The sequence below is a fragment of the Castor canadensis genome, chromosome 13 (genome assembly GCF_047511655.1).
Source record: "Castor canadensis chromosome 13, mCasCan1.hap1v2, whole genome shotgun sequence".
Taxonomy (NCBI): domain Eukaryota; kingdom Metazoa; phylum Chordata; class Mammalia; order Rodentia; family Castoridae; genus Castor; species Castor canadensis.
In genome coordinates, this window is record NC_133398.1 from 6693272 (window position 1) to 6721263 (window position 27992).

A 27992-nucleotide genomic window follows, 5' to 3' on the forward strand; every position below is an offset into this window, starting at 1 on the left:
ACCCAGCTGAATCAATGATCTTATTTGCTCTTCTGCCTCTCCATGAAGGAATGAATGATCTATTTTAGGCTTTTTTTTCGGAAATATGAGTCTCCTTTGGAAAAGACATGTGTCCCATCTCTAACCAGTTGAAATTGGTTATGAGGTCACTTTTGTGGTTAGAGAAGAGGAAAAGGGAGGAGACAGGAGGGGTGGGTGGGGTGGGAAGACAGAAGAGCTCTGAAGGGCAGCATGCAAGGCAGAAGGAGTCTGGGGGAACCTCTCCACTGTTATACCCTTCTGAGCAGTGATCGGTCCCAGCAGCAGAGGGGTCCCTGTGCCCAACATCTGAACCCAAACCTTCAGAGGGTTGAGAGGCCAAGGAGGGGCCTGCGGTTTGAGTGAGGACAGCTATTTCGTAAAAGCAGAATGCTCGCCACAGCCCGGGGCCAGGCCCGCTGAGTCATGCCTAAGAGAGGAAGGAAAAGTCAAGAGCCCGAAGCCCCTTGGATTCCAAGCTGGCCCAGGCCTCCAGCGTGATGTGGCTGAAGTCATTGCCCAATGAGCACAGGCTGAGGTGCCCGGGGACACGGTAAGAGGCGAGGGGGGTGGGGGCCAAGGGTGGCTCAGGCCTAGGCTGGAGAGAGGTCCAACAACCCCAGGGCTGCTCCAGCCTCCCACTTGGTTGGATGTTCCTCCGAACTCACGCTTCCCTGGCTCACCCCACGATTGCCCTGACTTTTTTCACCTGCTCAGGTGTGCAGCTCGGTCTGGGCAGGGCTGGGGAACCACGCTGGTGACCGGCTGATCGGCGGTGACCCAAGGCATGTTGCCTTCCAGGAGGAAGAAGCACTTTTCCCATAGGTGGTGTGCAATTCCAAGCCGAGTGCCAGGCTGTTCTGGGCTGGGTGACTTCCCGATGAGGAGATAGCACGTCAGGACCTCTGTCGCTGTCACACTGAGAAGTCTGGGTTCCTGAATGTCTTTTGAGCCTGGGGCAGGGTGTGGATGACAAAGGACATGCAGGGTCTCTTTCAGGAATGCCATTCCCCAGCCTTGTGCTCTGGGTCATGGATTCTAGTGCACCTGCTCCTTTACTGAGAGTCCAAACTGGAAACCAGAGACCCCGGCTGAGGGTGGGGCATCCAGCAGTGGAGGGTGGTGACTTTTGCAAGTGCATGCCTACCCCACGGTCAGTTTGCCGGGTGCAGGGCCTGGTGGTGGGAGACTCCCACGGGATGCTCCCTGCCCTGATCTTGTGGCATGGGGCACTTGAGGGTGAGTTAACTCCCTATGTGTCTAAGTGGCTGCTGTGCATTTGTGGCCCCTCCCACAGGAAATGTCGCTGTGTTCACTTCCTAACCCCTTTAGCTGGGTGGGCTGGATACAAACTCATCCTCTGCATTAAAGTTTTGTCTATGGAATTAGCCTGCTCTAGTGAAGTATCAGTTCTTTTTTCTTTTCTTTCTTTCTTTTTTTTTTTTTTTTTTTTGCAGTACTGGGGTTTGAACTCAGGGCCTTCACCTTGGACCACTCTGCCAGCCTTTTTTTGTGATGGGTTTTTTCGAAATAGGGTCTCAGAAACTATTTGCCCGGGGCTGGCTTTGAACCATGATCGTCCTGATCTCTGCCTCCTGAGTAGCTAGGATTACAGGCGTGAGCCACTGGCACCCAACAAAGTTTCAATTTTTAACAATCCCAGTAGCAGTCACAGCGCCAGGGAAGCCAGGCACACTCTTACACTCTTCTTTCCCCTCTGCTGCAGCAATTCTGACACCCAGTGTGTGGGGGTTTCCACACCAAGCAATTCTGATAGTAAGTACCTAGCGTTAGCACAGATCCCACTGGTGAGGGGCTCAGTCCCACAAGACTAGGACCCTGCAAACTTCTTCTGAGGACTGGTGATGACCGTGAGGCTCTCACAACACCCCCTGAGGTTCAGGAGTGAAGAGCAATGTTACGCTCCAAAGGAGCTCCTTAAGTTTTCCATTTTATGAGGCAGAACACCAAGGAACATGAGTGGGAGTGGAAATGAAGAGTGGGAACAGGAGCTGGGGGCATGACTCAGGGGTGAGCACTTGCCTAGCCTGCAGGAGGCCTGGGTTTCACCCCCAGCAATGCCAAAGAAAGGAGTGTGAGACAATGCTGGACAGAGCGTTAAGTTGGATCACGCTGAATTTATTGAATGAGTTATGGCTTAGTCTTTTTTTCCCCCAGGTATTGGGGGTTAAATTCAGGCCCTTGAACTTGGTAGGCAGGTGCTCTACCCCTTGAGCCACTCTGCCAGACCTGTTTTGTGTTTCTAAGACAGAGTTTCACTATGTAGCCCAGGTTGCCCAGGAACTCTCAATCCTACCTCCACTTCCCAGTACTGGGATTACAGGTAGTACTACCATGCCTAGCTTTAGTCTGTTTCTGACTACTATAGCAGAATATGTGAAGCTGAGTAATTTACAAAGAAAAGAAGCTTACTTGTTATAGTTCTGAGGCTGGGACGTTCAAGGTGAAGGGGCTGTATGTGACGGGGACTCTAGAGTCCTGAGGTGGAACAGGACAGCAGATGGCAAGACAGAACAAGCACCAGAGAACTCCTTTTATGAGCAAGCCACTCCTTCCATGACCCATTCATCCACTAATCCACTCATGGATTAATCCGTTCATGGTGGTACAACCCTTACAATCCAATTGCCTCTCACAGGCTCCACCTCCCAGTTCGACTAACACGTGACTTGGGGATTGCCCTTCCAACAGAGGAATTCAGGAGAATGTGTGAGTCCTGGAGATCCAGTGTGCATTTTGTGCTCACAACATCCCAACTGTGACACGCTCGCTAGGCAGGGTGCACTAGTGCTGCACTCAGGGTGCTTGGTTGGTTGCATCCGAAAGAGAACCACCGTGACCATGCAATGGTGGATGTGCTTTGGTTTACTGTAGAGGAAGGAGTTCAATGGCTTAGGGAGACTGAGGTGTTTGAGTGGACCCCATTTAAAGCCTACCTACCCACACTAGGAGTCCAGAAGACACAGCTTCCACCATGACTATGAGCAAACTTTGCGGGAACTCAGTGTTCTTGAAGGGCTCTGTGATCACTCTCCATAGGCCACACCTCGAGTGGGAGCTGCAGTCTCTGAACTGAGAAACCTAAATGCAGTAGGAACAACTGAGTTCTGGGATGGCTGGGACCACTGAGTAGCAATGGACTGTCACAGGCAAGGTGGGCGTGGTCACCGTAATGGACCAGACTTGCACAGACCCTGGTGTTGGCTTGATCCTCATGGCTTCCTGGAAGTGAAACACGTGGGAAGGCTGCTGAGTCCTTCCTTCATCTGATTGGTCCTAAGTCAGTGGAAATCTAACTCAAGTCATAAAAATAAAGGGTCACAGTCCCTTAACCGATTCCCAGACTTGAGCCCTCTTAAACACCCAGGACCCCTTGAATGAAAAGGGTGCTGGGTCCCCTTGAGGAAGGACCCCAGTATGCTGCAAAAAATCTACACTGCTAATCTTTCTCCAGTCCTCTCCAAAAGGATCTCTGATCTTTTACCAAGGTGACTGTTAATGGGGAAAAGGAAATAATTAGAACTTTTGGAGTCCCCTGGCCGCTGACTGTGAACTGACACATTGCAGGAGCCCCAAGATATCACTGTGGCCCTGCAGTCAGAGCTGGCCTATGGAGGTCAGGTGACAGTGGGCTTCTAGTGCAGGTCTGTCTCACAGAGGAGCCTGTTATTTCCCCACTTCTAGAACATGCAGTTGGAGTAGACATAGTCAACAGCTGGCAGAATCACTACTCTGCTTTTCTGACCTGTGGAACGGAGGGCTAGCCTGAGGGAAAGACTGAGTAGGAGCCCTAGCACTAGCTCTGCCATTGCTCATGATTGTAATCCTAGCTACTTGGGAGGCTGAGATTGGGAGAATCGCTGTTCAAGGCCAGCCTAAGCAAGTAGTTAGAGAAAATGCATTTCCAAAATGATTAGAGTGAAAGGGACTAGAGGTGTGGCTCAAGTGGTAAAGCACCTACCTGCTTTGCAAGAGCAAAGCCCTGAGTTCAGAAAGAACCAGCTCTGCTTAGGAAACAGTAAACCAGAAGATAGCCACTATCGAGGACTTGAAAGAGGCAGGGGAGTCATTTGCACCACCCTCCCCCTCCTATGCGTCCATATGGAAGTCAGAAAGCTTAAGCAAGTGGACTCTCCACCTGCAGCTGCTCCACCACCTGTGGTTTCCTGCCTTCTGCAAATAACACATCCCCTGGCACGTGGTACCCAGCCATGGGGCTAGCAATGTCCTTTGTCCATCCCTGTCTATCAGGCCACCAGGAACAACTTGCTTTCAGCTAGTGAAGCCAGCAACCCATCTTCCCCACCCTGCCTCAGGGGCACGCCAACTCTCCAGACCTGTCATAATTGAATTCACAGGGCTCTTGATAGCTTTTCCCTTCCATATGCTATCACACTGGTCCAGTACATTGGTGACAGTGTGCAGACTGGACCAAGGAAGCGAAAGTAGCAACTGCTTTAGACAGGGCTGGAGTGTGGCTCAGTGGTACAATGCTTGTCTAGCATGTACAAGGATCTGGGTTCAATCCCACCCCCTGCACCACACACACAAAAAGCTTTTAGAGTTTTCTGGTAAGACATTTGCATGTCAGAGCTGGAAATAAACCCAACCAAAATTCAGGGGCCTCCTAAGAAATTTCTAGAGGGCCAGCATGTGAGGAATGTTGAGATGTCCCTGCTAAGAGGAAGATTAGTTGTCACATCTGGCTTGCCCTTACAACCAAGAAATAGGCACAACACCCAGCCAGCTAGCCCCTTGGATTTGAGGGGCTACATGAGCCTACTTGGGGATGTCACTGCAGGCTGCTCAGCAGATCCAATGGTATCCCAGGTGTCAGTAGCAAATGGGGTGCTGTTGGGGGCCTTTGGTAGGCTCTGTGGGTGAGTCACAGCTCAGGCCTTTAGGATACTGGAGCAAGGCTCTTTTCCCCTCCATAGACAATTACCCTTTTGAGAAGCAGATCTTGAGCTGGACCCCAGTGGCTCATGCCTGTAATCCTAGCTACTCAGAAGGCAGAGATCAGCAGGAGGATCGAGGTTCAAAGCAGCCTGGGCAAATAGTTTATGAGACCCTATCTTGAAAAAAACATCACAAAAAAAAGGCTGGTGGAGTGCCTCAAGGTATAAACCCAAAGTTCAAGCCCCAGTACCACAAAAAAAAAAAAAAAAAGGCAGAAATCAGGAGGATCAGAGTTTGAAGCCAGCCCCTGGGAAATAGTTCACCAGATCCTATCTCAAAAAACCCATCAGGAAGAAAAAAAAAGACAAGGGCTGGTAGACTGGCTTAAGTGGTAGAGGCTGCCCAGCAAGTGTGAGGCCCTGAGTTCAAACCCCAGTGCACACCTGTGGCCCACTGGAAACTTTTCTTTGATGACTTGGCAGGAGGGAAAGACGTGGGCCTGGCTTATAGCAGGTTCTTCCCAATATGCAGGTGTCACCCTATGTGGACAGCTGTGACACTACAACCCCTCTCTGGGACATCCCTGGAGGACAGTGGCGAAGGAAGCTCCCCTGCCAGTGGACGCAGCTTCTGGCTAGATGTGCAATTGTATACAGATTCATTGGGTGTGACCAATGGCTTCGTGGGATTGTCCAGGCAACTGGTGACAAAGCTGGGAGGGAGGTAGGCAGATGGAGCCTGAAGATATTTGTGTCCCATGTGCAACCTCAGCAGAGGAGGATTTTAATGCTCAGGTTGAGTGGCAGGCAGCCTCTTTCCTCAGTCACCCTGACATTGTCCAATAGGCTCATGAAAGTGGCCATGGTGACAGGGATGGCAGTTATGCTTAGGCTCAAGCAAACATGGCCTTCCACTCACTAAGGCCCACCTGGTTATGGCTGCTGCTGAGGGGCCAATCTGCCAGTCATGAAAACCAACACCAAGCCTCCAGTATGGCACCATTCCCTGGAGTAACCAGACAGCTACCTGGTGGCAGGTTGAATTAGCCCCTTTTCTGTTGCTGTAACAGAATACCTGAGACTGGGTAACTTATAAAGAAAGGCAATTTGTTTCTTACAGTTCTGGAGGCCATGAAGTCCTAGGTGGAGGGCTGCATCTGGCTTCCTCCAGGGAGGAGGACTCTGCAGAGTCCAGAGGCGGAGCAGGGCATCACACAGTGAGACAGAGAAGGCCTGCCGCCTTGGCTTTCTCTGCTTCGGCCTCTGAAGACACTAACACAATCATGGGGCCCTCTCCCTCACGACCTCATGTAATCCTATTATCTCCAAAGACCCAAAGACCGTTCACATTTGAGCTTGGGGATTAAGTTTCTAATACATGTGCTCCAGAGGAAACGCCCTGATGATAGCACAGGTGACTTCCATTGTGGAAAGGGAAGTGTTTTGTCCCTTCTGGAACAGACACTCTGAATACTGGATTTGCTTTCCCAGCATGCAGTGCTTCTCCCTGAACCGCCACCCGAGGACTCAACAGAATTCCACACCCACCCTCGTGGTTTTGCATCCAGCATTGGTTCTGACCAAGGAGCCCACAGTAGAACAAGTGCTCTGGTGGACCAGGATCATGGAAGTCACTGGTCTCACCAAGTTCCCCACTGGCGCCTGGCTGCTGTTCCCCACTGGAGGTCAGGAAGAGTCTGCGTAGGATATGGGAACTCCCTAGGGTAAAAAACAACAACTCAATCTATTACTGGCCCAGAGCCCTCAGTAATGAAGGTTCCAGTCACTCTATCAGAAAAAGAACCACAACCAGCTGAGGCATCTCCTGAGGGTGAAGGATAGAAGAAATGGGCAGCCAAGCCCCAGTGCTCACGCCTGAAATCCTAGGTACTCGGGAGCAGAGATCAGGAGGATCAAGGCTCAAAGCCAGCTCAGGCAAATTGTTCCTGAGACCCTATCTCAAAAAAACCCTTCACATGGAGCAGTGTAGCTAATGTACAATATAAATCTGCTTGGAATTGTTACTATGAGTCCACTCATAATGAATATATCCTAATAAAAAATTATAATAAAAATAAAATAAAATGAAAATGAAATACTCCTACCAAAAAAATGTTGAGAAATTAAAAAAAAAAAAAACCCTTCACAAAAAAGGGCTGGTGGAGTGGCTCAAGGTGTAGGCCCTGAGTTCAAACTCAGTACTGCAAGGAAAGTGACTATAGACAACCAGCTTTCAGCTGGGAGCGATACCTCATCCTGTAATCCCAGCATACAAGAGGCTGAGGCAAGAGGAACAAGGGTTCAAGGCCAGCCTGGGCTATATAGCAAGACCCTCTCTCAAAATATGTACATACAGAGAAGGTCACATAACCCATTACAGCCATGAGAATCAAATCGTCAGGGTCATTTCCTCTTCATTTTGCTATGAGTTTGTGTATCTTTGTTTTATTTCCTCTATTTCTGTATCACATAACATAAGATATTTTGATTTTTGCCTTAGCATTTAAGCTGAGGAATATCTTTCCGGGGGAGGGGGACAGGCAAGGTCTTGCTTTGTAGCTCTGGCTGCCCTTGAACTTACGATCCTCCTGCCTCAGCCCCTCCCCCAGTACTGGGATTACAGGTGGGTATCAACGTGCCTGGCTAAACTGGGGGAAATCAGAGAAGAGTAAACATGCCTCCAGACTTTACTTCCTCTTCGGTGGAAGGGATTAGTGTGTTTTGGCTGTACCTGGAAGTTGTATCAGGCTGGGTGGATTATGACTCTGTTATTGCCTTTATTTGGAGATTAAGTATGGTTCAGGAGGTGTGTCTGGATTCCAAGGGGAATTTGTGATTTAATTAACTTTATGTGTCAACTTGACTGGCCACAGGGTGCTCAGATTAAAGATTATTCCTGGGTGTGTCTGTGGGTCTATGGGGGTGTTCCCAGATGAGATTAGCATCTGGAACAGAGAGCCCTCCCCAGTGCCTGGCCATCCTATCCACCCGGGGCCTGAAGATCCAAAGACAGAGGGAGGATGAACTTTGTTCTTGTTCTTCTTTCTTTTTTTTTTTTTTTTGGGTTGATATTGGGCTTTGAACTTGCAGGTGCTCTACAGTTTGAGCCACATTCCTCCAGCCCTATTGTCCTTGACTTGAAGGGGACATCTCATCTCCTCTCTCAGACTGGCATTTATACCTCAGTCCCCCTGGCTCTCAGGCCTTTGCCTCTGGACTGAATTGTGGAGCCATCCTTCCTGCTTGTAGACAGCAGAGCACGGGACTCCTCAGCGTCCATAACCATGAGTCAATTGCAAATCGTAATACATCTCCTTATGTTTTACACACAATATTTATGTTGTATTTTTCTGGAGACTCCTGCCTAATACAGACCCCATTTCCAAACAATTTCACATGTGCATATACCAGGGTTATTAGGACTTAGACATCTTTCTGGGGACACCGTGCAGTTCACTCAGAGCATGGACTCTGCAACTTTTGGTTCTGAATTTGACTCTTTCTCTTGTGATCACAGTCCCAGGGCTGTGTGTCCCCCCTCACCCCTCCCCTGAGCCTCAGGAATCCTCTCTGAAAACTGGGCACCATAGTGTTGTGAGCACTTATTCACGGTAATAAGTGTAAGACCTGCCGGGTGCCTGCAATCCTACCTACTTGGGAGGCTGAGATCAGGAGGATCACAGTTCAAGGCCAGCCCAGGAAATAGCTCTGGAGACTCCATCTCCAAACTAGCCTGAGCAAAATGGGCTGAGGAGTGGCTCAGGTGGTAGAGCACCTGCTTTGGAAGTCTGAAGCTCCGAGTTCAAACTCCAGTTCCACTGGTGAAATAAAAAGCCAGCTGCTATTGGTGCTCATGGTATTATGACCTGAAAGTGCTGTAGGCAGACCTGATTGAAGGCCTTATCCAGCTCTGATAGTGTAGATTAGATGGAGATAGTGATGTTATCCTTGGTTCCATTCTGATTAGGACATGCCTTCCTTACTCAGCCTGTTGACTCACCCTGAGCTGGGACTCCAGGCTAGCACACGCCTCTTGGAATTCTTAAGAACCTTAGGCTTTTTCTCTTTTTTCTTTTTTTGTTTTTTTTGAGACAGGTTCTCACTATGTAGTCCAGGATGACCTCGAACTCACTGTCCTTCTGCCTCAGCCTCCCAAGTGCTGGAATTATAGGCATGTGCCACCATACCACAAGAAGGGGCTTTGTGTTTTCATTTTGCAATGAGTTCCTTAAATTATGTGATGACACCTGCTTGAAGTCACAGTTCTTCCTATGCCCATAGGAGTGAAGGGTCCCCAGCAAGGAGTGGCAGTTCCCCTCTGGTCTGAGTTGGCTCAGTGGTACACAGGGGCATGGCTCTCTAAAGAGAGACTACAGACGGGACCCATCTGGCCCTGGGGCTGCAGAAAGAAAGATCCAAGGATGATGGAGTGGTGGTGGTTTGGCTTTCCAGACAAAATGAGGGTGGACCTGATGGTGTCCTCCAGTTCTGAAGGAGGGGCATTTCCCCAAAGCCCTCAAGGGCAGATCCGACTCTGCATAAGGAAAGAATTTTGAACAAGGAAAGTTGTGCAAGAAGGGACCGGCTGGCCTGAATTCCAACAGCAGCTCTATCTGGGGGTAAGGAGCACTTGCTCTAGCTTGAGACAGCTCTGCCTCAGTCTAGATCTGAGACTCAATAACATCATTCACAGCCCGAGCCTGACCCTAGATGCAGAGTGAGGACTGACGGTGAAACAGGCTGTGTTCATAGGAGGTGCTGGCTGGATGGTGCCTGCTGCCACCGTCCTTGCTGTTATGATCAAATGTGTTATGATGCACATTTGTCCCTGGTGCCCAGCAAGGTTAAGGGTGAGAGGCAGAGAGGACCCCGCATCAGAAGGAAAGCATGCACTCCATCCCATAGTCAATGTCAGCATCTGGCATATTTGAATGATTTATATAAAACTGTCATAAAATACTATCTCATGACAAAGGCCCTGAGGGAAAGGGGGTGGTGCATTTTGAAGCCAACCGAGAAGGTTTTGGGTCTTGGAGGCCACTGGAGGAGTGGGAGGGGCTCCCATCTTCCAGCGTCTGAAATCCTGGCCAGCTGTCCTGTCCTGGGAGTCATGGCTTGCTGGCCAAACCCAGCTGAGGAATGCAAAGCTCCCCCGTGAGGCTTCATAGGAAATGGGTCCCTGATGTGTCCAAGAACTGATCAGAACTAAACATGGGAATTGCCGCCCATCTAGACTGTGGCCCCTGGGAAATCAGCCTCCGTGGGTGGGCGCCATGCCTGTGAACCTGAGGCTACAGTGTCCACTTGATGCGTCTCTGGGAGGGTCCTGGCTCCCCATGACCCAAGAGCCTCTGCCTAGGGCCACACTCAACTCAAGGGCCAGCAGCTTCCCTGCAAATGTCTTGGCAGTGGTTTGTGCAGAGACAAACAATTCTCCTACCCCTCCTTCCCCATCTGCCTCTCCTGTCAACTGGGTCCCCATCCAGGAAGTGCTACTTCTTGCCTACTGCTCTGCGCACCAGCGCTGGGATCTGAGACCCGAGGCCCTGGAGCAACAGATGGCCTCCATCAGGAGGGGCTGCGGTCAGAGCTGGCGCAGCTTTGAGCATGCTTGTGTCTCCCCAGATGGAAGAAGAGGACCACACCACAGGAACTCGTGGCATTTCACTCAGGAATTCAGGTAGTCGGGCTCCAGTCAACATTTACCAAACGAGGCTCTGCACACACCGTGCTGGGCCCTTCACATGCAGACAAGGCCTCAGCGATTCTCTTTTCTTCTTCACATAAAATTAACCATTTTCAAGTGCACAGTTTGGGGACTGAGGCCCTAGCTCAGTAGCAGAGTGCTTGCCTAGCATGCACAGGCCCTGGGTTCCTTTCCCAGCATCATGAAATAAAGTACACGACTCAAGGTCACTAGCACAGTCACAACATTGTGCACCCATCCCCAACTGCCCATCTCCAGAACGTTCTCATCATCCCAGAAGAAAACCTGACATTCGTTAAGTGGTCACTCTGTTCTATCTGCACCCTGGCAACCAGGATTCTGCATTCTGTCTCCAGGGATTTGCTTCTTCTGGATATTTTGTAAACATGGAATCATACAAAATTTGAAGCCTTTTGTGTCTGGCTTCTTCCTTTACCCTAATATTTTGGAAGTTCATCTCTGTCATAGTCAGGTCAGAATGCCCTTCCTCTTACTGACTGAGTAATATTCCATCACGTGGATATCAGCCTTCTCTTCCCATTGACCACACAGCTGGGAAGCTCTGCTTTTCCTCACCCTGAGAAGGGGAGAGGGTTCTTGGCTTCCTGACTGAGGAAACCACAAAGTTCAAGAGTGAAGGAGACCCAAGACTACGAGAAAGGAGTGGCTCAAGTGGTAAGAGTGCCTGCCTAGCAAGCATGAGGCGCTGAGTTCAAACTCCAGTGCCCCCCCCAAAAAACCCTACCAAACACCAGCTATGGGGCCAGAGTGAGCACAACCACTTGCCAGGCCTCAGGCTAGAACGGGTCTATTAGTTGTGCCTCCCTTCCATCTGATGAGGTCTGTAGTTATTCTAGTGTTCGGTGGACCTGTAGCAATCATTCCATTTGACTGTTGTCCTAACGAGGGATAGCATTGTCCCTGAAGGCCACCTTGGCTGTTTCATGACTAGGTGTGGGGGGGGACAGGCTGGGCTTGGGAGACCAGGCAAGCAACCGGTCCTGTAGCACCCAGTCAGGCAGAATCACTGATGGGCAGCCTCCAACCCTCACCGTGTACACTTATCAGTAGATGTGAGCATCTTTGAGTTTTCATGGCTGGGTGTGTGTGTATGTGTGTCCAGTCAATATGCAAATTAAATTTAACATGTGCCATCCTCCTGGGGCAGGTGGCTCTGGGACAGGTGACCCTCGGGCAGTGCCCTAGTTGTGTGGTTCTTGGCCCAGCCTTCCTGGAAACCTGTCTCACTCAGAGACCTCCAGACCTCTTCCCTGGGTGTCTTCCCATCAAGAGACCAGCAGCCAGGCTCCCCCTGGGGCATTCCAGGAAGTAGGTGGTGAGAATCAGGACTCAGGACCAAATTCCTGAAAGAGGAGTTGTCATTTATCTCAATCTAGATTCTTTTGATTATAAGGGACAAAAATCCAAATGAACATAGCTTAATTTAATTCAGTTCAACAAATTGTGGTTTTAGTTATATGTTATGCATGGTTAGATCCCACAGAGTGACCTTGAGAGGCTGGGGCAGGGCAAGGGCCCCAGGAGAGCAGTTCTGGGACCAACCCAGAACTGATAAGGTCTCAGCATGCCTCAGTGAGGTCAGAGTTGAGCTAAGATTTGGAGGAAACAGGTGTACTTGAGGACAGAGAATTCCAATTCTGGACAGAGGGAACAGCCAGTGGAAAGGTCCAGGGGCAGAACTGTGTCTGACCCTGCTGAGGAGGGCAGTGTGGCTGGGAAGGGACAGAATTCAGAGAGAAAATGGGGACCAGACATGATACAGCCACAGGCCATTGTCCAGACTTTGCCTTTTACTGAGTGATCTGGGAAACACAGCAGGGTTTTGGAGCAAAGGAAAGGATACAATTTGACTGATGTTTTGCTTGAGTGAAAAGGAAACTCTTAGACTTGCTGGATCCCAGAAAATCAAAGGTTGGGGCTTCATTTTCTCCTGGTTCCCCCCATGTGGGACAGGGACAAGGCTACACACACAGCTTCAGGCCAACACCATTCACAGCCTCTTTCAGAGCCAAAAGAGGTCTCTCCATCAGTGTGAGCACGGGAGTTTCCAGTGAGGGGCCCTTGCTTGGACCAATCACACCATGCCAGATGTCAGGAACTTTGTAATTGGCTGGCCTGAGTCACATGATTCCCACATCCTACCAAAAGGATGGAGTGCTTTGATTGGCAGCCCCATCAGACTTACTATCAAATAGGGGCACAGTTCCTGAAAAGGGGTACAATTTTCCTGAAGAAGGGAGGAGGGAGGGAGAGGCTAGCTGGCTGACGCAAACAGTCCTTCACTGAATTGCTCATCCTGAAGGGGAGTCCCATGGGCCTCTGCCCAGGAGGGATGCAGAGCCAGGAAAGTCAGGAAAGCGCTCACTGCACAGCACAGGTCTGCAGACCACACACCACATTGCACAAACACTGCTTGTTAAGCAAGGATGGGTGTCACAGTGATGACTACAGTACAAGTCTGACTTAACAGGTCACTTCAGCTCCAGACAGCTTTTCTTTTTCGTCACTGTGCTCTTATATCCCCATCGCTGCAGAAAGCCCAGCAATGCAGGGGTCAGGAGCCAGCCACTTCCTCCTCTGTCACAGCCTCCTCTGATGGAGCAGACAATGAGCCAGCGGGAAGAGCTGGCTGGCACATCCTCAGGAAATGCCGAGGAAGGAGCTGGGATAGGCATGGAGCTTCCGCACAAAAGTTCCTCTTTGCCCAGTGTTGCTGTCTTGATGGGAGAACTTCTGTAGTAGGCTTAGAAAGAAGAAAATAGAGCAACATGACAAGATTTACAGATACAGCTGGGTGGTTTTTACATGTGTCCTGTATCTCCACCCCCCCAGCCCTAGTCAAGATAGAAAATGTTTCCAGGGGCTTCTCTTGACCTTACTTTTGTGCACATGACCCATGGTCCACACATCCTTGCTAGGTCCCTAAGCCCCAGCAAGGTAGGGGACACCGGATTGGTGTCCCTTAAAGGGAAATAAACCAAAGCTCTGAGAGAAGCAACACTTCTGTCGCCACCAACACCCCAAACATCTCGGCAGCTTCCATCCATTGAAATTCTTGGACAAAGATCAGAGCTTTCTCCTTGGCTTAACTGGCTCATTTCAGCAGGGGGAAGGAAGAGGTCTACCCTGAAGTCACGTACAGCAGTCATGAGAGCTAGCTTACACAGTACCTTATTTCGGGCTCAAGGCAATGGGGAACAATCCGCTCTTTGTCCACACCAGTTTCCCAGCCTCCGCTGGACAGGTTTCTAGCGTGTTGTTTGAGAAGAAGGCCGAAGGGCTGGCAGAGTGGCTCAGGTGGCAGAGAGCCTGCCTGGTAATCACGAGGCCCTGAGTTCAAACCCCGGTGCCACCGAACAAAAAAGAAAAAAGAAATCCAAAGAGAAGAAGGCCGAGCAGGATGGAGCAGTCCAACCCAGTCCAAGCAGTGATGGACGATTTTAGGGAATGGTACAGCCTCCAGACCCCAACTTCAAAAGTGAGCTTTTTATTATGTATTTACTTATTTAGGTTTCAGGGCTCAGGATGGAACCCAGGGCTTTCACCCATGCTAACCAAGTGCTCTACCAGGGAGCCAACAGCTGAGCTTTTTGACGAGGGGAACAGGTACCTCCAGCAGCTCCCCTAGGAGCTGTGGCAAGAGAGGCAGGCATCCTCTGCTCCCAGTCAGAAAGATCAACAGGCAGTGATACACGGCTCCCCCATGCATCCAGAGATAAACTACGCTTCAGGACATCCTGTATCTGCCATGTTCCTTCTTTGATGATGACTGATCGTTTATCTAGAGGGGCCAGGACAACCCAGGCTCTGGAAACTTTATAAAGCACATCTTTTGTCCAGATTGTGACTGGGCAAGAAGTCACCCTCTCCCCGAAGCAGCAACCAGGTTTTCCTTTTTTTTGGTGGGAATTGGGGTTTGAACTCGAAAAGCAGGCGCTCTACCACTTGAGTGACACCTCCAGTCCTCTTTTTTTTTTTTTTTAAGGAGGAAGGATTTATTTCAGCTCTTGATTTCAGAAGTGTCATTCTTTCATGGTGGGGAGGGCAGAGCACAGGAGCTCCCATCATCCAGCTAAGAATCGGAAAGAGACAAAAACAAGGTTTTCCAGGACTCTCCCTCCTGACAAACTAGGCAGGGACCACGATACCTGTTTTGAAGAGGAGGAAACTGAGGCTCAGGGGCTCACGCTGATGGAAGCGCCCTCAGTGTGCTAGACCCTTAGTAATTGTGACTTGGAGACTCAATTCCTTTTAGTTCCCAACCTGCTGTGGGGAGCGGCTGAAGATCAGCTGCATCTCACAGCTCAGGAAACTAGATCAGAGAGTGAAACAGCTTGACCAAGGCCACACAGCTGCTGCTAAGGACTGGCTCTGGAATCAGATTGCAGCTGAGATTTGGCGCCCAGTCCAGGCTGACAATGCAGTCACTCTGGCCTGGTGGTGTTCCTAAGGACCTGGTTGTGGTAGAGAGTGGAACAGGTGCAGGAGACTGACTTTCCCCTCTCCTACTTCCCCAGGGCACCCTCTACGGTGCTGAGAAAATGAGCAAGACCCTTGTACAATGTCTCTCCCTAGAAACCCAATCCTACCCAGAATCCTGAGAAGGGAGTGGGACAGGACATAGCCGGTGAGGTGTTCAGAGAATCTTAGCCACACACTGCTTACATTCTATTGAAGAGTTGATGGGAAGGCGTCCCAAATCACAACTTTTACCAGGAAAGAGTCTTCGAGGACAGTAAAGAGACTAAAGAAGACAGCAGGGTACTGTGCTGGGTTCCCAGTTCTGATGGCTGCTGTAAGGAGTTCCACAAAAGCAGCAGCTTCAAACAGCACAAGTCTCAAGTTGGGAGGCTGGAGGTCCTGAGAAGGGCTCATAGGGCTAACATCAAGCAGGGAGTTGGGGGACTTCATGTCCCCTTGGTGGCTCTTACTTTACCAGCTTGCAGAGGCCACCACATTCCTTGGCTGTGAGCCCCTCATCTGCAAAGCACAGTGAGCCTCCTCTCCATCCTTGTCTCTTCTCTTAACTTGCTTGACATCTTTTGTCTAATTTTACCTCTTCCTTCTTAAAGGGCCCTGTGATTATGTTGGGTTAATCTTCCCATCTCCAGATCCTTACAAACTCCTATCTGCAAAGCCCTTTTTGTCATGTAGTGAAACATATTTATCAACTCTGGGGACTGGAACATGGCCTTGGGGACATTACTCAGTCTACTGTGACTAATGACTAGCATAGCAGTCACATCGATCGTGAGATCGTGATGTGACGTTCCCGTGGCTGTGGTTGGTTCTTATGGCTGCTACCTGCCCTGACCCTGTGGGAGGTGGGCACAGGTCAGCAGCATGCTCCATAGGTGCAGGTCTCACTAGGTGCCCAGTCTGTGGGACCCCCAGAAAGCAGGCACTGTGGTAACTCCTACTTTACAGAGGAGGAAACAGATTTGAAAGCGTTGAAGGGTTTGCCAGACTCTGGCACCAGTAGCTCACACCTGTAATCCTAGCTACTCAGGAGGCAGAGAACGGGAGAATCCATGTTTGAGGCCCTGGGCAAATAGTTTGAGAGACCCTATCTTGGGTTTAAAAAAAAAAAAACCTATCACAAAAAAGGTCTAATGGAGGGTGTGGACCCTGAGTTCAAACCCTAGTACCACAAAAATGAATAAATAAAATAAAGAGAAAAAGAGTTGGCCAGGAGGGTGGCCCAGAGCCAGGGCGGAGTGGGAGCCTCCCTCCTCTGTTTGTCACAGCACCTTGGGGTTCAAGATGCTCGGTCCGCACCTTCAGAGGATCAGGGGGCCTGCGAGGGAGGAGTGGGCGGGGAGTGGGCGGGGCTGACTGTGAAACCCGCCTCCTGACCCCGCCTCGCTCTCCTCTCTCCAGGCTGCTCGGTGGGACCGGCACTCCCACGGTCGGCTGTCCCAGAGTCCGAGCTCGCTGGCTGGCGGAGATGCCTGCCCCAGGCCTGGCGATGGCGAGTGGCCAGGTGCTCCCGGCCTTCCTGCTCTGCAGCGCACTGCTCATCATGAAGATGTACGTGGTAGCTGTCATCACAGGCCAAGTGAGGCTTCGGAAGAAGGTTTGTGGCGCCCCGGGGAACTCGAAGGGAGCAGCATTCTGGCTTCTCCTTTCACTGCCCTGCGAAAAAGTCCAGGAACAAGGAGACCTGGCCAAGGTGTGCTGGCCAGCGTGAGAGTGGCCTTGCTCCAAGCTGCCCCCGCAGCCCTGCTGGACGGCTCCCCCTTGGCCTGGCTTCAGCTGGCTTAAGAGAGCTCCAGGTTTCCTTGCTGTGTCCCAAAGTTAAGTGCTGTGGCCAGCAGACCTGGCAGGTCCTGGCTGGTGGAGGGCAGGGATTCTGACAGCAGAAAGCTTCCCTGACCTGGCGGCTCCCTGCAGGGAGATCCAATATCTGGGTGGAGTGGGAACCGGCAAAACAGGAGCCTCTGAAACCTCCCAGTGGAAATTCCCAACGCCCCAAGAATGTTGCTTACAAATCCAGGGCAGCGTCCAGGGGCAGGGTCTCACTCAAGCCCTATCGGGGTGTTCAGGGAAGGACCCCACCTTCCACCCCACTCCAGTCCCTGCACAACAATAAAGAGACCAAGACTGAGCCAGAGAAGTGGTGGACGCCCTGACCCAGGCCCACAGATCTGCTGCACCAGGCGGCCGCCTGCAGATTGCACTCGCAGCCATGCCGGTGGAAGCCAGAGAGCCCCAGGCACCTGGGTCTTATTCGTATAGGGATTTTGCTAGCAGAGTCCTTTCCCAAACTGCACCAGCAACTGGATCACGTGCAAGTGGACCCTGGGGGATGGGGTGGCGAAGTTTACCCTCAAGCCAGGCTCAGCCCCTGGGGCAGGTACAGGCAAGACTAAAGGTAGGGCAGTGCCCAGGTGATAGGAAACCTGGAGGCCACTGCACACTGATCACTTCTGATTCTTTCACCTTGGTTTGACCTGGGATGTGGGAAGCAGGTACCAGGCAGGACAGTGACATTCACTCATAGAGTCATCCTGAGCACAGCCCTTGGGGGTGGAGGGGAGGAGCCTCTTCTTTCCCAGTGGAGATCCTGGGCCCAGGAGGGGACACAGTACTTGTGCAGGTCTCACAGCCCAGTTTGAACCCAGGTGTCCAGCTCCAGAGCCTGTCTTGGGGGCTGGAGTTCTAGAGAGCAGGCAGAAAAGGGAGGAGGTGAATCTGCCCAGCTACCTTTGCCTGCACAGCTGGGACTGAGGCACCGGGGGCTCCTGTGATCAACATTCCCCTCTCATTTCTGCTCCTTTGCCTAGTGACAACCAGGAGGAGGCTGGGGAGCACTTGGTACAGAGCTCTGGCTTTCCCACCCACCAGCCTTGGGACCTTGGCAAGCTGGGGGCTTTGGGTCTGTCCCCTTTTATAAACCAGGATCTTAACCGTGCCAGAAAACTTTACCACCAGGCACAAAGCAAACATCCCACAAATATTGGTCCCCATGACTTGCTAGCCATTAAAATTGACCTGAGTGGCACAACCTGGTTGTGCATCCTGAGGCCTGGCCCCTTGCCCCTACTAGAGGTATAGCACCTGACATCTGTCACCCAGGGCTCTTCTGGTCTGTGCTGTCTGCAGCTCATTCCACCAGCTGGGGGAGCACTTACCCCGGGGCTGTGACTCCAGGGGCAAGTGCCTGCTAAATACTTTTTAGAAGGCCTCGGTCTCCAAGGGCTCTATGTGGGCTCATCAACTGTGCTTTGCTGACTTAAGGGCCAGTGGGAGGAATTCTGGGCTGAGGATTCCCATCCTTACCATGAAGAGCTGTGCCTCCAGGGTAGGGCAAGGACAGGCCCACGAGGCAGGATGAGCCAGACTTTGTGGACCTAGGTGAGGTGAGTCAGAAACACTAGGCTTGTCGGGATGAGAAATTTAGAAAATTAGAGATTGCAGTTCCTTGGTTGAGGCCTTCGCTTTCCCCTGAGGTCAGTATGGAATGGTGGAGAGCAAGCTACAGGCAGAGGTGACCCCTCATCCACCAAGTGTGACCTACACTTCCTCTGTCCCAAGAGAGTAACTGGTGGTTCACTCAGCGTCCTGGTGCTCAATGCCTCCCCAGATCTCTCCTCCTCTTGCCTGTGGTTCAGAGGCTTCATTTCATCCTGAAGACCCCGAGGCACAGGGAGTTTTAGAAACTCACAGTAAGCAATGCGGGGCTCTCAAGGTCCTCTCACTGCTTTTATTTATTTATTTAATTTAATTTAATTTTTTATTTTTGTGGTACTGGGGTTTGAACTCAGGGCCAACACCGTGAGCCACTCCACCAGCCCTCTTTTGTGTTGGGTACTTTTGAAATCGGGTCTGGAGAAGTATTTATCCGGGCTGGCTTTGAACCGCGGTCCTCCTGCTCTCTGCCTCCTGTGTAGCTAGGATTACAGGCGTGAGCCACCAGCGCCCTGCTTTATTTTTTGTGGTGCTGGGAATGGAACTCAGGGCCTCATGCATGCCAGGCAAGCACTCTACCACTAGGCTGTACCACCAGCCCTGGCTCCTGTCTCTTGACAGATGAGCCCACCTGGCCCTCCCTTTCTCCTGGGCAATCCCCCATCAGAGCATGGGCTTCGTAAGAGCAGGGGCCCCAGAGCTTTTCACCATGAATCCCAGCACAGGTCACAGAGTTGAGGCTCATGGGTGCTATTGAATGGGTGTGGGTGCTCTGCTGCCCGGTCACTGTGAACACTGACCCCGCACTCCAGGGTCTCCTTCGTGAATAGTAATGCTTGGGTGGTGTGTTTCAGGCTTTTGCCAACCCCGAGGATGCCCTGAGACACGGGGGTCCCCAGTACTGCCGGAGTGACCCGGATGTGGAGCGTTGCCTCAGGCAAGTACTCTAGTCTCACGCTGGTCCTTGCTGATCTTCTGCACACAGGGAGCTGGGAGGGAGACCGAGGGCCTCTGGGCGCCTGCTTCCTTCAGCCTGTGTTTTCATTTACTCGTACACTAACCTGGGGAAAGTAGTAGGTGCTCATGACTCAGAATTACAAAGTTAGCAAGGGTATCCGGGGGAAATCTGGTCCCCCTCCTCCCTCTGACTCCAGGAAGTGCCCAGTTCTGCTGTGCAGGGCCAGGGCCAGGGCCTGGGTGTTCCTGGGACTCTGAGCGCACACACAGAAAAGAGTTCCTTCACTGCTGCTCTGAGCCTCGTCCCGCACACGAGCATGGAGGGTGCGGCCTACCAGTGCTGGTGCTGTAGAACTTAACCCACACTGTGATGCTCCCTCTAGCTGCTTCCCTCCCATGGGCCCGTGCCTGCTCTCTGTCTTCTCTGGGCATCCCACGGACATCCCACAGCCACCACTTGCATCTACTTCGTGTGTATGTGACACAAATGAATGTGAGAAATACTCCCCAAATTGCATGAGTCCATTCCAACTGGTGTGTGAGCTGCCTCTCCACGTCCCACCTGCTCAGAGTGTCGTCATACATCTCTGGTGCATCCCTGCCTGCAGGACAGTTCAAAAACAGCCTACCACATTTGGTTGGGTTTTCTCTGCATTTCTTTCTCTTTCTTTCTCTCTCTTTTCTTTTCTCTCTCTCCCTCCCCCCTCTCTTCCTTCCCTTCCTTTCTTTCTCACAAAGGCTTGACATGTAGCCCACACTGGCCTGGAATTTGCTACATATCCCAGGCTGGCTTCAAACTTAGGCTCCTCCCGCTGCAGCCTCGTGAGTACCAGGATTGCATGCTTGCACCTCCACTCAGTTTTCATTTCTTTTATTCTGAGTGAAATTGAACATCTTTTCCTACGTTTAACATCCCCCAGGCAATTAAAAGTGATTTTTCGTAATATTATGAAAATCAGAACTAACTCATTGCTGACAATTTGAACCTGCCCAAAATATGTAGCAGCAAAGAGGGATGCATTCACTTTCCCATCCCTGGTGACATCATTTCTCTCTTTTCTCTTTGTCTACTATGTCTAAATATTTTTCCCAACATCAGGTATGCATTAGGTAGACCCAATTCAGGGTGTTTTTTTTTTTTCTTTTTTGGTGGGACTGCAGTTTGAACTCAGAGCTTTGTGCTTGCAAAGCAGGTGTTCTACCAGTTGCCACACTCCAGTCCATTTTGCTCTGGTTATTTTGGAGATGGGGGTCTCGTGAACTGTTTGCCTGGGCTGGTTCAAACGTAGATCCTCCTAATCTCAGCCTCCCAAGTAGCTGGGATTACAGGCGTGAGCCACCAGCACCGAGTCAATTTGGGGTTCTGATACTGTTTAGTGAACATTATTTCATGAGAAGTTTCTATTTCAGTCAATAGTACGCAAAAAATGAGTCTTCAAAAAGTGACTTTGGGGCTGGGGATGTAGCTCAGTGGCCTGTGGATTCTCTCCCCAGCACACGCAGGCACGTGCACAACGCACACACACGTGTGCACACACTCACACACACACATATGGCCGTGTTAAATTCCCCCAGAGGCTAAATGTTAACTTGGATGACCAGGTCAGTGTTGGTGGCTTGGTCGTTTGTGCCCAGCCGTTTGCCCCCACAGGTTATCTGAGGGTGGGTGGGAGCAGGGAGGACGGGTAGCGTAGCTGGGCAGAGACGTGAGACAAACCTCCACACAGCTCTCAACACGTCTGTGTGTCACCAGCAGAAATGGGTGGGACATTGTCACTTTAATAACAGAAATTCTTCTGAAAAGAAAGGCTAGGGTTTTTCTTAGCCATTGACAATAATGTACACATTGCGGTTTTTACAAATTGCAGCAATGCATCATAGGAGGGGGAGCTCTGTGGCATCCTCCCTGTCAGATAGAACTTCAGTATGTGGTCACTCCTGTGATGTCCATCTGTCCATCGTGCATCCGTCCATCATCCACTCATAGTTTATTGCACTGTGTGCAAGACACTGTGTTGTTCTAGCTGGACTTCCATGAGCAAAAAATCTTCCCCAAACATGGCCCCGGGTTGGTGACCCTCATCCCTGGTTGTGTCCTCTTCTGGGCCATTGGGAGGGAGTGGTGAGCAATGAAGGCAGCTGCCCCAGCTAGATCACAGCAATCACCTAGAGGTGTGTTTGGCTCCTCCCAGGTGGTGTCACCATGCCTGGAAGAGACATAGACCTGGGTGGGGCTGAGACATTTCTACCCACCCAGTACAATTTTTTTTCTCATGAAAATGACCCATCTTCTAGTATGGATGCTTCAGTGGTTGGGATTCCGTCAAGTATTTTATAAGCCTCTCTCATCTAAATGCCTTACATCCATGAGGACTTCTTGGGGACTTAGGGGTACTGGGGGGGAGGAATATGCCTGGGTTCCTGGGGCTCCTCCTCCGGCCCCTGGCTTCACAGCACATCATGGAAAGTTGAGGGTGCAGAACTGAGAGTGTCAGCTACTGGAGAACTGGCTGGGGGAGAAAGAAGGAGAGAGAGAGAAGAGAGGAGAGGGAGAGTGTCTTGGAGCAAAGTTAGTTAAATATTAGATCAGGGCTTCTAGTGCATTGGGGGTGGAGGCCCCTGTCCACACAGGAGAGCAGTACACCATGGTTCTGGGACCATAAATCTGCCTTGCAGCACACCTGCCTGGCTCTGGGAGAAACCTGGGAGCAGGCTTAGAGAAAGGAACCAGCCACGTTCTCCCCAGGGTACCTGACATGTTTCCCAATGGTGGGTGTCCTGACTGAGGTCTGTGGCTGTGTGTTTGAAACTTCAGTGAAGGACCTGCCACATAACCCCCAAGGAGGGTAAATGCCTTACCCAAGCTTTTGAACACTTCTGACTGTTTGGAGCACGGTCTTAACCCAAGAGAGATGGTTTGTCTGGATGTTGGGTCCCAAATGCCAGCCCCGAAGTCCCTAAGGTGTCCTTGCACATGGTCATTTGTAGATGGTGGACCTGGCCCAGTGATGGAGAGAGACAACCCCCACTGCAGTCAAAGTGCTTTTGATTCATTCAGCCTGGGTGACTGTGGGAGGACAGGAGTCCAGCAACTCAAAGAGAGTGAAATTAGCGTCCACAACCATGTCTGCGCCAGGCTGGCACTGGCAGGGGTGACAATGATGAGAGAGAGAGTGGCAGTGAACTTAGTAGATCCAGTTACCTGGTCCACCCTGACCTTTTCCTCAACTCTCCCTGCACCACCACCAACGCTGTGAAGGGATCGCTGTTGTCTATGGAGGAAGAAGCTAAGGCCTGCGAGCCAGCCTCTCCTTGGGCCCTGCTCCTAGATGCTCTCCCTCTGCACAGGGCAATTTTACTCTGTCACCTGCCTTTGTCACCAAGCAGCCAACCCATTGTATCACCCTGAGGTCAAGGGCATGGGCCGAGTGGGTGGAGAAGAGAGGGGAGGAAAATCACTCCTGAGCAGAGCAGCCGGGTCTGTCCCTGCCCTGAGCCTGGGGCCACATGGGTCTCCCCCTCCCCACTGCGGTCACCTGTTGCAGTAAGACACAGGAAAGGTCTGTTGAGGGAGAGCGGCAGGCCTAATGCTGCAGGAAGCCATGCAAGTCCTGTCTAGTGGGGACTGGCATTGAGTGGCTTTTACCTTAAAAGTGGTTATTATTGGGATGACACATTTCGCCCGATGTGGTACGTGACTCCCTCCATGTCTCTCCATGGTGAGGTGTTTTTTTTTGTTTGTTTTTTTTTTTTTTTTGCAACAACCTGATTTCCCCATGGCTCCCTGCTCTTGGCACCATGGTGGCTTTGTGGAGCCCCACTGTGGTTTGAACCAGGCCAGATAGGGGAAGGATTTTCAGGGACAGTGTTCCTGGCTGTCTCAGCTCTCAGCCACCTCTCCTCCCACAATGGTGACTGCCAAGTTGATGCCCAGTGGCTGGAACTAGGAAGCAAGCTTTTTTACAAGGCTGGCATTTAGGGATCTTCTGGCCCCTTGTTCTTCACCCTCGATGTGTTCCCACCCTCCTTCCCTTATCCATTCTTCATGTTTGGTCACATTTGTGTTCCTCCTGTACTATGATTTTCTTAGTAGCTTTCTAAAAAGGAACTCTTAAAAATGTAAAATCGTACTTTAAGGAGAAAACTCTCTGGATGAATGGAGTGGGGTTTCTACCTTAGTTATGTTTTCCCCAAACTTGCAAATGAGTACGTAACTGTCACGAAAGTACTCACCAGGTGGCACTGTCTTGTGGTCTCCTGTGGTAGGCGGAGCTCATTTCAGGACATGCTGACTTAATCCACAAAGGGTTTTTCCAGGGTGCCCCTTTCATCAGTGTGTGGGGGTGTTGGTGCGTGTGACTCCATCTCCACAGGCTGGAGTGATTTTTCTTCATGACTCCCTAGTAAAGTAAGGGACTTGCTCATCTTGGGAGTCCTTGTGGCCCCAGTCCTTGTTTTCCTCCTCTCCTTTCCTGTGGTCAGTATCCCCAGATCCATCTGGGCCTGCCTCCCTCTGGAATGGGCAGGCCACAGTCTTCCCTGCAGCCTGGTGAGACCAGATCCACTCAGCCACAGGCTGGTTTTCCCCATGGTTTGGTCACAAGATTTGGGGGGAGAAGAAGAAGGAAGAAGTTGCTGGCTGTCATATCCTGGGAAAGATCCAGGGCCTGTGGGTGTACAGGTGTTTTTATAGTCCGAATGAATTCCAGTCTCCTTTGCTCCTCTCCCACCCTTGTCCTGCCTCACACTCCTTCTCATAAACCACATTGTAGCAAGTGGCTTACATTTCTGTGCCCTGAACACACTATGTGATTCCTACCCCAGGGCCTTTGCACGGGCTAGTTACTCTCCCTGGAAAGTTCTTCCTCTACCTGGCTGGCTTCTCATTATTCAGGCTCCAACACTAATGTTTTCTTTCCCGGCCACCACCACTCCAGCCACTCTGCAGAGACCCCTGCAGCATTGGGGTGCTGGGTGCTCCACACCCCCATCCTGCCTTGCCAACTTGCTTTCAATCAGGCAGCACACTGTGACCTTGCCTCGGACTCATCTTGCTAATGAGAGTGGGGACTTCTGCAGCTGGTCACCATGTAGAGGCTGCCAGACTGGGTGTGGCCTGCTGGTCCAGCGTGGCTGGTGAGATGTATTCCAGCCGGAAGGCCTGGAGAAGAAGGGCCCTCCTGCTCCAGCTGAGTCCCCTCTCTGCACATATGTGGCCTGTCCTTGATGGGGGTCATGGCTAAAGTGCTGGGTTCCTGTTTATTGGAGCACCCAGTGTGCCCATCCATGACTTCAGGCTAATTCATGGGACTCAATCTCCCCACTCTCCAGAGAGAAAGCTGACCATCTGCAGGGGTCATGGAAAATCTGAGCCAACCACTGCAGCAGTGGTAAGCTTGCTTTCTTGGTCACTTATTTATGGGTCATACACAGCCCCCCCGCCACACGCACTCACACACCCGCCTGCTTTAAACAAAACAAGGAGCCGGATAGCACGCATGCAGTGAAGGCTTGGTGGGGCTGGGCGCCTGGCCCGCCCTAGTGAGTGGTCAATTTTGTTATTATTACCCTGCAAAGCTGGCGCTTAGGTTTCAGAGAGAGAGGGAGACAGAGTGCAGTGCTGGGGGGGCGGAAGAGCCTGCATTCCGAAGGAGGGCCATCTCAGTCCCCAAAGGGGCCCAAAGAGCACAAACCAGTCAGATCTCTGTTTGAATCCCAATTCCACTCTGGCCTGCTCTGCAAAGCCCCCCCCACCCTCTTAGCTCTCTTAGCCTCACTTTTCCTGCCTGGTGTCCAAGGGTCAGAGGGGACGATGGGGGGTGGTGCCTGGCCTGGGTTCCTGCAAGTTCTCCATGGCAAGGAAACCCGAAACCAAAAGCCCTTTGCCACATAGCCTGTTAGGGGACTTCCTTGTTGCAGCTGCCTGTGGGCAGAAGCTGGGGCTTACTGTCCTGTGTCTCCTTTCCTGACCAGGAAGAGATATATGTGTCTAGCTTCCAAGAGAGAACCCCTGTGGATTGCAGCCCTCTCAGGGCAGAGCCTAATCTTCCCTGGCACCTTCAGAAGGGCCCCAAAGCTAATGGCTGGTTGACTGTATTCTTTTTTGTTTGGTACTGGAATTTGAACTCAGAACTTCGCACTTGCAAAGCAGGTGCTCTACTGCTTGAACCACATCTCCGGTCCATTTTAAGGTGGTTATTTTGGAGATAGGGTCTTGATTTTTGTCCAGGCTGGCCTCGAACCATGATCCTCCCAATCTCAGCCTCCCAAGTAGCTAGGATTACAGGTGTGAGTTTCAGCACCCAGCTGACTGTACTCCCTTTGCCTCCCCAGGGCTCACCGGAACGACATGGAGACCATCTATCCCTTCCTCTTTCTGGGCCTTGTCTACTCTTTCCTGGGCCCTAACCCTTTCGTGGCCTGGCTGCACTTCCTTGTCTTCCTCGTGGGCCGCATGGTACACACTGTGGCCTACCTGGGCCAGCTGCGGGCGCCCATCCGCTCCGTGTCCTACACCCTGGCCCAGCTCCCCTGCGCGTCCATGGCCCTGCAGATCCTCTGGGAGGCAGCCCGCCACCTGTGAGCAGCAGCTGACACCTCCTCGGCCACCAGACTGGGATGAAAGCCACTGTGGCTATACCTGCAGACTTGGTGTCACTTCCAGATTGGATAGTTCCAAGTCCTGGTTTCCTGGCCACCCATGAATGATGGGTCTGGGCCCAGTGGGCCTCTCGGTGTGAGTGTGTGCATGAATGTGCGTCCAGGTTTATGAGACCTTTGAATTCCTTAGAAAGTTGTTCAGCTTAAATAACAGAGTGTTAGACATTGCTTTCCTAGCTGGGCACCAGTGGCTCGTGCTTATAATCCTAGCTACTTGAGAGGTTGAGATCAGGAAGATCACAGCTTCAGGCCAGCTTGGGCAAATACTTTGTGAGACCCCCCATCTCCAAAATAGCCAGAGCAAAATGGACTGGAGGTGTGGCTCAAGCAGTAGAACACTTGCTTTGTGAATGTGAAGCCCTGAGTTCAAACCCCAGTCCCACCAAAACACAAAACAAATCACTCCCTCTCCTGCCCTAAGAGGAAGAAGAGAGAGGGGAGACTCTTCAGAATTCTCAAATCCATACTTCTCAACCCGCTAGGATGCAGACTTCTAGACTGTGACTTCTTCCACCCCCCAGAGATCTGGCACAGCCAGTCAAAGGGAAAGCCTGGCTGTGTGGGGTTTGATTTTGGTTTGGTTTGGTTTCTAGAGTCAGAGTCTCAGGCTGGCTTTGAGCTCCCAATTCTCCTGCCTCAGCCTCCTGAGTGCTGGGATTATAGGCCTGTGCCACCACACCTGGCCCACATGTTTTAAAAAGGCCTCCATGAGAGTTCCAGGGATGGAAAGTTCCCACTGGACATGGGATGCTTGTGACTTTTATGGAGGGATGGCTGTCACCGTTTCCTGTGGACACTTCCCTTGCCCTTCACTCCCAGTTTCTCAGCTGGCTCCTCCTCCATGTCTCAGGCAGGTAGGAAGTTCTCTTCAAGGCTTTGGTTGCTCCACAGAGCTGTCAGCTTGGGACAATGGGCTGTGAGTGACCAATCACTAAAAGGAACTTTCTGTCTCCTCCAGTATTTGTGAGATTTGAAAACTTAATGTTCCCTGTGGGGAATCACGAGCGTGCATGCATGTGTGTCTTGTCTTGTCTTGAGACCTGTGTGGTTTTTCCTACATCATTAAATAGCAGTGCCTGACCTGTGCAGCCACTGCCTCTTAGCCTCTTGTGTTTCTGGTTCCTGGTGTCTGTGCTACCCCAGCTGGCCTGATGTTTGCTGGGCATTTTGGGGTGTCTGGGGCTAAACTGGACATGGCCTTTGGCAAACCACAAAGGCAGCCTGACCAGGTATAAGTCACACAGCCAGCAGACTGTCTCAAGGCTACTTCCTCCAAGAGGCACCTGGGTACTAGTCCTGCCCTGGCCAGGTCACCCCTCCCTGTGGTGCTCCCACCTCTTGGGCTGCTGTTATCAGAACCACTTGTACAGCTGGGGACCCTGAGGCTGCCCGAGGAAGTGCGGGACCCACTCTCGAACCTTGGGTGTCAGGCTCTAAGTCCCTGACCTCAACCATCAGGCTATAGTGTCTTTCTGTCCCAAAGGCCTCTTCCAGTGTTCTGCAGGCCCAGTGCCCCCTCTGCTGATGGGACCTGCCCTGTGCAGGCCTCACTACAAAGTCCAGCTGTGCCTGGCTCCTCTGGCCATGGGAGCTGGAAATGTGTAGTACTGCCCCCTGGTGGTGGCTTGACCCAATTGCTCTTCATCTGCACATCTGGAAAGAAACCCCGAGGGCAGGGGTGTTTTGATTGCCTGCTGTCTGCTCAACACTGGGCTGGACCCAGTACTTACCTTTTTTTCACCTAATCCTTAAAAGTTCTGGAAGGGAGGCATTTCTTCTTTTTACATGAGGAGGGTAAG

The 27992-nt window shown here is 51.4% G+C and overlaps 1 protein-coding gene across 1 annotated transcript; it reads left to right on the forward strand.

The window, feature by feature from the left end:
* Nucleotides 1–209: 209 nt before the first annotated feature.
* Ptges (prostaglandin E synthase) lies at nucleotides 210–27303 on the forward strand. Its single transcript, XM_020158941.2, has 4 exons — nucleotides 210–571; nucleotides 16546–16741; nucleotides 19431–19513; nucleotides 25867–27303. Exons 1-4 carry the CDS (start codon nucleotides 519–521, stop codon nucleotides 26114–26116), a joined length of 582 nt encoding a protein of 193 aa, XP_020014530.1. The 5' UTR covers nucleotides 210–518; the 3' UTR covers nucleotides 26117–27303.
* The last annotated feature ends 689 nt before the right edge of the window (nucleotides 27304–27992 follow it).

Bases quoted from the DNA above. Each gene is read 5' to 3' on its own strand.
- Ptges (XM_020158941.2), top strand. From the start codon at position 519: ATGTGGCTGAAGTCATTGCCCAATGAGCACAGGCTGAGGTGCCCGGGG. The intron at 572-16,545 runs GTAAGAGGCGAG...TCCTCTCTCCAG, and splicing joins CTGAGGTGCCCGGGGACACG to GCTGCTCGGTGGGACCGGCA. The intron at 19,514-25,866 runs GCAAGTACTCTA...TTGCCTCCCCAG, and splicing joins GATGTGGAGCGTTGCCTCAG to GGCTCACCGGAACGACATGG.